This window comes from Argiope bruennichi, chromosome 11, assembly GCF_947563725.1.
Source record: "Argiope bruennichi chromosome 11, qqArgBrue1.1, whole genome shotgun sequence".
Lineage (NCBI taxonomy): Eukaryota > Metazoa > Arthropoda > Arachnida > Araneae > Araneidae > Argiope > Argiope bruennichi.
The window spans coordinates 56,737,774-56,748,311 of record NC_079161.1 but is presented as its reverse complement, the minus strand read 5'-3'; the positions used below and the strand labels follow the sequence as shown (position 1 = coordinate 56,748,311).

Here is a 10,538-nt window from a genome sequence, read left to right as displayed (position 1 = left end):
AAGCATATAAATAACAGTTAGTTTCCTTTTAAAAGTATTTGAAATTGACTGCAAACGTTGTTTCATCTAAATAGAAATTTTTTTAAAGTTCAACAGTCGGTGTGTGCCTCAAATTTTTAGGTCAGAAACGGTCATTTGTGTGTGTGTGTGTGTGTGTGTGTGTGTGTGTGTGTGTGTGTGTGTGTGTGTGTGTGTGTGTGTGTGTGTGTGTGTGTGTGTGTGTGTGTGTGTGTGTGTGTGTGTGTGTGTGTGTGTGTGTGTGTGTGTGTGTGTGTGTGTGTGTGTGGTTAAAAGAAAGGGAATGAAATATTTTCAGTCTCGGAGTTCACGGTTTCAAATGGTAATGTTTCGACTTATAAGGATTCAAACTTACATGGCATTTTTACTGTTCTTTTCGGGTAAGATCTAACAAAACTAACTCATGCGCTTATAAAATATATGTAAAATATTATATTAATCTTAATTTTGCAAGCAAATGAGGATGGTCACATGGAGCACCTTTCCCTACATCATCCTGGACACGATTAATAACTGCTCCCCTTGAGCAATTTCGTCCTAATCTGTTCTCATTTCTGCACACTGAACTTTTTCCCCCTCAAACAGCGTACTATTATTTTTTCCTCACCCTTGTTTAACGCGGTTCAATGACATGGTGATCCAAAACTAGTCAATTAATGTTAATATTGTTTCAGTATTCCGTTTTGATCAATTATCGTGTTAAAATCCATGTTGTTCCGGAAAAGGCGCCCTCTGGTGGACATTTTGGGACTATTTATTTATTTATTTTTTCAATATTCGTGACCGCATCTCGTGTATAGTCTATATACCATTCGTTTGCGTAGTAGGAAGCTGTTTATAGGGGAAGTTTAATTATAACCACCCTGTATATGAAGTAGGTTAACATCTTAGTTTCATGACCTATTAATTTATTTAATCTATTATATGATCCAAATCCTTACATATATGGGCCTTATCATCTAAGAAGATAAAATCAAATTTATGGAATTTCCGCCCTCAACTATAAATCACAGTGTTCCTCTGTGCATCAATGGTCATACCTTCGAAAAAGTCGATCATTTTCAATATCTTGGCACAATGATTAATAACAATAATAAACTCAGAACAGAAATTGGAAACAGAATAAAAATGGCTAATAAATATTTCTTTGGACTGAAAAAACAACTAAGATCCAATTTTATCAGTCGAAAAAGTAAACTAAGAATTTTTAAGTCTCTTATTGTGCGTGTTCTGCTCTATGCAAGCGAAACTTGGACACTCAGCATTCTCTGAATACGTTCGAAAGAAAAATCCATAAAACTATCTTTAGCCCAGTACTAGAGAGAATATGCTGGCGAACTAGATTCAATTTTGAATTATACAAATTTTATAGGAAGCTACAGATAACACTGGTTATCCGAAATAATAGGTTAAGATGGCTCGACCAAATCTGGAGAAGCCCTGAAAACAGCGCCCTCAATATATCCACTCTTAAAAATCCAATAGGATCCCGGACCAGAGGAAGATCTCCAACTAGATGGCTGGACGATGTGGAAAGAGACCTGAGTGTTCTGAGGATAAAGAACTGGAAGGGAGTTGCGGGGGATAGTTTAGTTTAGATTGGTTTAGTTATATTAATGTCCCGTTGTAAAGCAACACTAGGGCTATTTTGGCACGGACCTCGTCATTTGAACCGGGGTCAGATGACGAGGACGACACCTGATCTGGCACCCCCCTCTTCACACCACACCACACCAGAGGGAGAACGTTTGGCATGACGGATTAAACGTGCAACAGACCCCCTTATACGACGGTTCTTCAGTGGAATCGGGTCTCGAATCTGAAACCCTACGGCTCACACACCTAGACCTTACCACCAGGCCACCGCGTCCTCTCATCTATCTAATGAGATGATACTTTCTTTACTACAGTTAAAGACAGCAAGTAAGGGATCATCTATTTAGAAGATGATTCAAACCTTAAACGTGAAAAGTAGCTGGGAATCTATTAAAAATATATCAAGTATTCTTGTCTCTAATTGAAACCCTATGGCTCACAAGCCGAGACCTTACCATTAGGCCACCGCGGCCTTTGCGGGGGATAGAAAGCATTGGAAAGTGGGCGTGGCTGAGGCAGCCGAGGTCTGCAAGGGGCTGTTGTGCTCATGAAGAAGATTATATGATCCTATCTATTTTTAACATTATTATTATTTCAATACATATATAAATCTCAAAGATGCTTAAGGTACTTAAAAATGCTTAATTAGGTTAATTGATTTTACAACAATTACATATTTAAGTAAATTCTTTAATTAGATTCAAGGATCGGATATTCGAAAGTGTAAATATAATCTAATTCCATAATATCAAGTCCTAAATCAATTTCGAACATAAACGCTGCATATTTATTTTGATAATGGCAACGGTTGCTTTTCTTCTTACTTTCTTATTTTTAAAGCACTCGTAGAAAAAAAAAATAGTAACCAGTTATTCAGCAGTAAAAATACAAGGATATAAAAGAAAAGGTATCTCTTTTGCTTTTATTATTTTAGATAAATATGCGATTCGAACTCTATAACAGTTTATGCATCCTGATTAATTTTAATGGTATTTTGAAAAAATAAAGGTTTTTGTAATCTGTTTTTTTTTTTACCTTCACATATAATTAAAAAGTTAATTAAATAATTATATTATCAAATATTGTAGCATTGAATTTGATTCGCCCTCTTTACTTTGATTTTTTTTAAAATTTGTTTTAAATTATATGGCAGTAATGACGCATTCACACACAAAAAAAACATATCGCACTGCATTTTAATTTAAATTGAGTTCCTTAAATAACAAAACATTTTTATTGTAATATAATAAAATATTTTTAAAAACTTTATTAAAATCGAAGAATAAATTGTTCGAAAATATATAATCATTGAAATCTTATTTTTGATTTTTCAATCGATATGAAAATTTATTTAGTGCAATAATATGATCCAAAGCTATATTTAAAAAGTTTAAACTATCAATTAATTCTTACTTAACATTCTATATAAAACTTCGAAAAGCATTTTCTTAGTGAACAATCTGTGCGGATAATAAGCAATTATGCACTAAATTTGGCGCATAGTTACAATATGCCATGTAGAGTGTTCTTCAAAATGTGTATCGTACCATGCATATCTTAATTTAGATATAAATTATTATTTTCTCATATATATTATTTTCTCATGTATCATTATTATTTTCTCATATATATTATTTTCTCATGTATCATTATTATTTTCTCATATATATTATTTTCTCATGTATCATTATTATTTTCTCATATATATTATTTTCTCATGTATCATTATTATTTTCTCGTATGCCTAATATGCAAAAAGTATTGTAATCGTTAAAAATTGAAATCGAAATTTTGAAGTGCCTTCAAGCTTTAGACCCCCTTCCCCCGAGTACGAAAAACGTGTTTTTTGGAAAATGCCTGTCCGTCTGTGACTTTGACAAATTTAATTGAAAAAACGCTTTGAGCTAGATGGTTGAAATATGATAAAGGCTCTTGACAATGAATTTGCAGATTTCTCTCAATTTTTGAATAAACTATATTCAGAGGGAGCCCGTCTGTCCGACTTTTCGAATATAAGTTAACATAATTACAAAACGAAGAGAGCTAGATAGATAAAATTCTTTGCACAGATTCAGCATCTATAGTTTAAAAACTAATGAAATTTTGATCCAAATCCAACAAGAGGTTGATAGTCTGTCGATCTGTACATGGGATTTTGTAAGTAAAACTGTAGTTGTGTGCATATTTTTGTTTTAATCGATTGGAAAGAACGTATTTAAAACCTAAATTCTATTTTCTGATACTTTTAAATGCTTGCCACAGATTTATCGCCAAAAATCTCGCCAATACCATGGGAGGCGTCTCTAAAATGACACGTTTATTACAGATTATGAGAGAAAGTTTTGGGGTGACAACCCACTCGTTTATAAGTGAGTTGTCAATAATTCATGAAAAATATTCGCATTTATGTAATCTATTTTACTGATCGCTCGATCACTATTGAAAAAGCTATCGAAGATAGATCGTGCCGTTTTTTTAATGAGAGAATCAAACTAATGGCAATGCACTGCACATCAAAATATTGATAATGCAATATTGCATTTTAATAAACTGTAAGTTCAGAATTTCCTATGTATTATTTTTCAATAATATCTATATAGTAGAAAAAATGTCTATTTTGATGTTGATTCTTATTAAATTACATTCCGTATTGTATTTTTTTTCAGTCTGAAATACTAACGTTAGCAACTTTGAAATATTTGATAGTAAGATTCCTATTACTTTCTAGGGTATCCAATAACTTTCGTATTGCCTTGAAATATCTATCTATGAAAATCGCTTCAAATTCCGAAGCGCTCGAATATATCTCAAAGTAGAAAGCCTATATGGATTATATAACTTCCAAGGATCTCAACGATTCAAATCGCTTTCGTCAAGAAGTGCCTGAAATAGACGACAAACCACAGTCTCCTACTGCAATGGAACCTTTTTCAACAGAAAGTATCGAATCTGTTCTAGAACCCTGTATCAACCCTAACGCTGACCTGCCTGAGCATAATGTGAATGTTCCAGCAACAGCAACTTTTTCTGAAAAAGCCTTGCCAGCTGAGGAGAGTATTTCGAAAATATATTCAAGTAAAATGTGTGCAGAAAGTAAATGTGTGTCTGAAGAAAATTCAGTGATTTCCTCTATAAATTGTTCTAATGCAAACACCTTCCCTGGTGTAATAGGATCTGTTAAAACAGTTCCAATTCTTTTAGATTCTTCAGAATCAAAAGATATGATGATTCCTCAAAGTTCTATATCCAGTACTAAACTTGATCAGGTTGCTTTAGAAAATATAAAGAAATCCGATGGTAGTCCCAGCACACCATGCAAACCAATTTTTGATTTGCCTTCTGTAACATTGCAATCAAAAAATGACTATGATTTCCAAAAGACCATGTATCAAGCAATGAAACCACCGATTCGTACCGATATGAATTGTGATAATACCTTGGGTGAAATCTTATCAATCCTTGATAACTGGGCAAGAAAAGGATTGGATAGAGCTTTCGATATTTCCATGAAGACTAATTTCGCAGATATCGGTTCTCGTTTTGAGAAAGATTTCCAATATGGACTGAGTGTGATGAAACATATGACCTCGCGTATATATGTTTTGATAAGGACAGCAAACAAATTGCCGGATCCTGACATTATCCTGGCCAGCGAATTTCCACGTGGACGAAATCGAGTTCGTGGTGATCTCATTGGTGCTGGCATTGCGATATGGCACTCAGTCGATAATATAGAATTATTGCTTATAAAGGGTCTCAAAAAGGTGAAAGTAATATGCGAAAATGTTTCAGGATTTAGCACTGAAGACGTTAGCGATATGGAGGAAATAGCAAATCCAAATAGTGTAATTGCTCATTTGTATACTTCAGTGATTATTAATTTGCTCATGTTGCGGACAGAAATCGAAGAATTTCATGATAAGATTCGGGCATTTTGTTCAGATTTAGAGAGGCTTCTGTGAACATTGTATACTACTAATGCTACTGGATCTCAAAATATTGGAAATAATATACGAAAATGTTTCAGAATTGAACATTAAGGACATTAACGATATGGAGGAAATAGTAAATCCAAATAGAAGAATTGCTAATTTCTATACTTCAATAATTAGTAGTTTGCTCATGTTGCGAACAGAAATGGAGAAATTTTGTGTCAAGATTCGTGCATTTTGCTCAGATTTTGAGAAGCTTCTGTGAACACATTTTTAAATTCTTATCTTATTCTTTTATCAGCATTCATTTTATAGCTCATTCTTTTTTTTGTAAAATTTGCCATTGGACGTCTTATGCACTCATAATTGGCCTAAAATATTTGCAAACTGTATTCTATTACTGTGTCCATTACTTTTGAAATAAACATAGTTTTAGTATCCTAATCTTCAGTTTGATCATATTCAACCTGACTTTGTTATTTTGCACATCAGCTGTTGCCAGGGGGGGGGGTAACAACAATGTAAATAAACAGAGCTGGGTTGGGTGAATTTCCACTTGATAGAATCATTCGCGTTTCTTCTTTTTTGTTATTACTGTGTAATTGTAGTTTTTTCGGGTTTCACCGCCAGTTCTGTTATATTTTGTGTAGATTTAGGATACATTTCGTGCACTTCTCCTTTTATTACGGAAATCTTTGGTTTCGGTATATTATGGCAAGAAATGGCGATTTATGAGAGGAAAACTGTGTTCGTATTATTAAAGAACTAATAATCTAAAAAGGTAGCAAAAGTGATGAGGTTAGGACTTTATTTTTATTTTTATTTTTTTTTTCAAAGTTAGGCTTAGGGACGCAAAATCCCCGTCCTGTGGAATGATTCCTTGCGTGTGTCTAGGATAGATTCTTCGGCCGTTGGAACGCGGCTTAATATGCATTTTTCTTTAGACATGAATGTCCATGTACATCACTAATAATCTTTTTCATATATACTATCTTTCTAGTGTAAAATATTTTACTAATATACATTTTTTAAACGCATTTTTTCCCTTAATTCACTGATAATCAGAATCATGTAAACCTAATCAAATACTTTTGAAATGAATGCCAACTTGGTACATGTTTAAAGTGCTATGGTTATGGGTTTCTTTAGATATGCTAAACCGAATGAAATGTGAATCTATACAACTTCTATATTTTACTATTGGATGAAAAAAATTTGGCTTCAGAATCTGAGGATCGTTGCTTCAAGATGTGACTTCTGGTGGTGTTCTTGATGCATTCTAAAGCAGCGTTTAAGAAGGGTTCACAAGAGGCTAATTATTGCGTGCAATAGGAGGTCACGCCTACGTCAGGAAGATCATGTGACCACAACGGGACAATAACAAATAACTGTCCCGATGAGACAACTATTTGCCGTTATCTCGTTGCGCCTTTGTGATGTTCCTGAGGTAGGTGTGACATCCCATTGCATACAATAGTGGGCCTAGTGCGAGCGCTGCTTAATGGTTCCAAGTTGATGATGACTTCTCTAAGGAAATCTAAATGTTCCTTTCCCACTGTCGTATTCGATTTCAAAAAAGACTTACGGCATAGAAACTCGTAGAAAATTTATAGAATCGTATGATAGTTTTTCTCTTTTAAGAATAAATGAATATAGTTGACCTTTGATGATAACATTATTACCAGACAGTAGTTTGTCCATTTCAAATCAAGTTTTTCAATCCAAGCGAGGATGCTTTTTAAAAATAGCAACTGCTTGTTTAATTTTTCTTAAACTATGTAGCAGGATTCACGCGAGGTTAATTATTGTGCGCAATTGAAGGTCACGCCTACTCCAGAAAGATCACGTGACCACAATTGGACAATGGCAAATAGTTGTCCCGATGAAACAACCATTTGCCATTTTCCCTTTGGGGTCACGTGATGTTCCTGAAGTAGACTTGGTCTTCCATTGCTCGCAATAGTTGGCCTCATTGGCTGCTTTACACGAAGTCGATTGCTCCAAAAATAGGAATAATCCTCCGCAAATAGAGGGACACACCTACCACAAGAAGATCTCGTGATCCCAATGGGAAAATAGAAAATAGTTGTCTCATCCAGACAACTATTTGCCGATGTCATTACGGTGATTGGAGTGGATTTCCATTATGCGCAATAGTTGGTCTCGTCAACAGTAGTTTGTCAATTTTTGTCTATATCGTGTCAAAGCTGCCTTCGTTCAGATCTAGAGAGGTAATAATAATCAAGCACCATATTGCGAATGCGTGAAATTTTGTAATTAGTAGCCCTTATACAGTTTCGAAATTAAACATCATTTAGCATGTATGAAATAAAAGTGAACCTCCATTTTAGTCGTTAAAAAGCTTCCATCAAATCTCATAAATTCGAATTTAAATTATCAAATTGGATCTTAACAGTTAACTTAAAAAAAAATTTTTTTTAATTACTCTTAATAAATTCAGTGGCTTTATCACTTCATGCCATTTCAGAAATTTTGATGAAATTGCATAAATCAAATTTCAATCAAAAGCTGACCAATAATAATCAAGCGAAAAACATTTATAGAATTATGAAATTCAAGAATTTGAAAATAACATTTAATTGATAATAATGAAATCCTTATTTAATGATAAAATAATTTAATTTGATAATACCATAATTATATTTGTAACACTTTATAGCTTGAAAAAATTATCGTCTTTAATTCGATAAAGAAATCCAAATTAATACTTTTAATTCAAAAATTGCGTTAAATGATATCAATAATTTTTTATATTTAATTGGAGTAACTATCATTATTAAAATTTGCCCTTTGCACTCAGAAAAGTAATTCGATGCAAGATCATTCACCTAATACAAAGGATTGTTTGTTGTTTCGAAAAATAAATATATATAAAATTGTTTCAAGTTGAATTTCCCCGAAAAATAAATTTATATCTTTTTACCGTTCTGTAAATTGTAGTTGTTGTTACTTATGGCACTTTTACAAGCCCTCTGACAAACTATCAGCGATTTAAGCCGAGTTTGCAGTAGCTTCTGAGGGCAGAGCCCCTGAGCACCCGAGAGCAGAAGTCTGACTTCTATCTCATATGAAAAGGACGCACACATTCACTTGCACAACCCCTTTTTACAGGAGTACTTTTTAACACACCTTACAGATAGAACACAGGATAGAGAAACCAAGACTCGAACCCGAGACCCCAGATCACGGGGAAGACGTGCTTTCCTTAAGCCAAGTCTCCGGCACCCTTCTGTAAGTTCTTTTTACAATCAAAATAGAAAAATAAATAAATGAAACGTCAAAATGATGCAAAATTTGGAATGGTAAGTACGATGCACCATTCGAGGGAAACGGTTTAAGTAAACAGCTATTCGAAACATATTTTGGTTAGAGGCTTCTTCAAAATTAATAATGAGAAACCAACCCACCCCTAAATCTAGATGTGATTTTAATTATATAATTGTCAGTCCTTGTAAAAAGAAAGAAAAAAAATCTTACACAACCATCGAATTTCAAACAACCAATCTTTTTTTCTATGAATTCGGTATTTTTCAAGAAACTTTCTTAATAGCTAAGCTAAATGTTATCAGAAAATCATAGATTCGAATATAAAATGAACCAAAAGACATCTTTGCATAGAGACCGGAAAATATAGCATATAAATAGGAATTAAATGTTTTGAAATTACTGGGGACGTGCGGTCTGTGAGACCACTAGCGATGAATTTTCAGTCACCCCTATTTTATTTTTAACTCAATTAAATGGATTGTCCCTGTAGCTTCCTGTTTTGTGACCTTCAATACACGTGCACTTTTTCAACCGATTTCAGCGGATGCTTTTTAAAATAATTCAGTTATTTCTTTGAGAGCGGTCTCTAAGACCGCACCTCCCTGTTAGTGTCCCAGTGATAAACAAGGCTTAGCAGATGGCACTAAAACTTCGGCCCAGAAATATCATCCAATTTACTGACCTATTTTGAAGCAGTATTCCAGACACTTTTAAATGAAACAAAAAGTGATTTTAGTGATAAGGATAACTGTACAGAAGAGTTTTTCGATGAAAGTTCGCATTCAACTGATTCTTCTATGTATGTTCAAACATAACTAATTTTTCTAGTGATAATGTATTTTGAAAAATTTATAAATTATATTAATATACCAAGAGATATATACACAAAATTTATAGGTTGATTTTTATACTAGTTCTTAACTTGTATGTTTAAAATGCCCTAGAAAACCGTGCTATGAAAGTCACACAAGCCGATAAAGAAAGGGCCAGTTTTAGCCATTGTCATTTTTTTTTTTTTATTTTTCATATAATTGTTGAGTTTTACATTATATTGTCTTCTATATACCTTCATATATTGTAAAAATAAATATGATTTGAAAAGAAAAAAGTAATGTGTTTTTTCAAGAATAATATTTATTGTAACATATAATTTGAGAAGAAAATGTATGTCCAACGCATTTACTTTTTTCAATGATAATATATTTTGAAAAATTTCTAAAACATATCTATATATCAAGAAAAATATCTGCAAAATATATTGGCAGTTTTTCATACTAATACATTCATTAGAAAATTTAATTTAAGTGTAAATGAAATGCGGTCTCGTAGATCTCGCCTTCCCTGTTAAGTCCTAAAATTTCTCCTTCCCAATTAAGGGTAATGCTCATATTCCGTGTAAAGATTAAGCGTCGTTAACGTTATGACTTAAATACAAATTAATGTATCTCATTCTTTTTATAATAGCTATTATACTGTATTTAAGTCGTTTCAAAGTTTACTGGAGAAATTTAAGGAAAATCTAAAACAAGTGTTTTATCGAAGGCAAAAATCTGTTGGTCCGCTGCAGTTCCAGGTGAGTGTCAATTCATCCTCAATAAACAACTCTAGAGGGACTGAAATTCAATATTCACTTTACATTTTTTTAAATATAGCTTCTAAAAAAGGACTGAGAAACATATTTTCAAAATCAATAACAATCTTGCC

The 10,538-nt window shown here is 33.1% G+C and overlaps 1 protein-coding gene across 2 annotated transcripts; it reads left to right on the top strand.

The window, feature by feature from the left end:
- The first annotated feature begins 2,416 nt into the window (after nt 1–2,416).
- On the top strand, nt 2,417–5,990 carry LOC129957271 (uncharacterized). 2 transcript variants are annotated; one of them, XM_056069526.1, is made up of 2 exons: nt 2,417–2,521; nt 4,343–5,990. In XM_056069526.1, exon 2 carries the CDS (start codon nt 4,440–4,442, stop codon nt 5,574–5,576), a length of 1,137 nt encoding a protein of 378 aa, XP_055925501.1. In that variant the 5' UTR covers nt 2,417–2,521; nt 4,343–4,439; the 3' UTR covers nt 5,577–5,990. The 2 variants fall into 2 exon arrangements, with proteins under 2 accessions (XP_055925501.1, XP_055925502.1); XM_056069527.1 differs by lacking the exon at nt 2,417–2,521 and adding an exon at nt 4,031–4,166.
- Nucleotides 5,991–10,538: the final 4,548 nt, after the last annotated feature.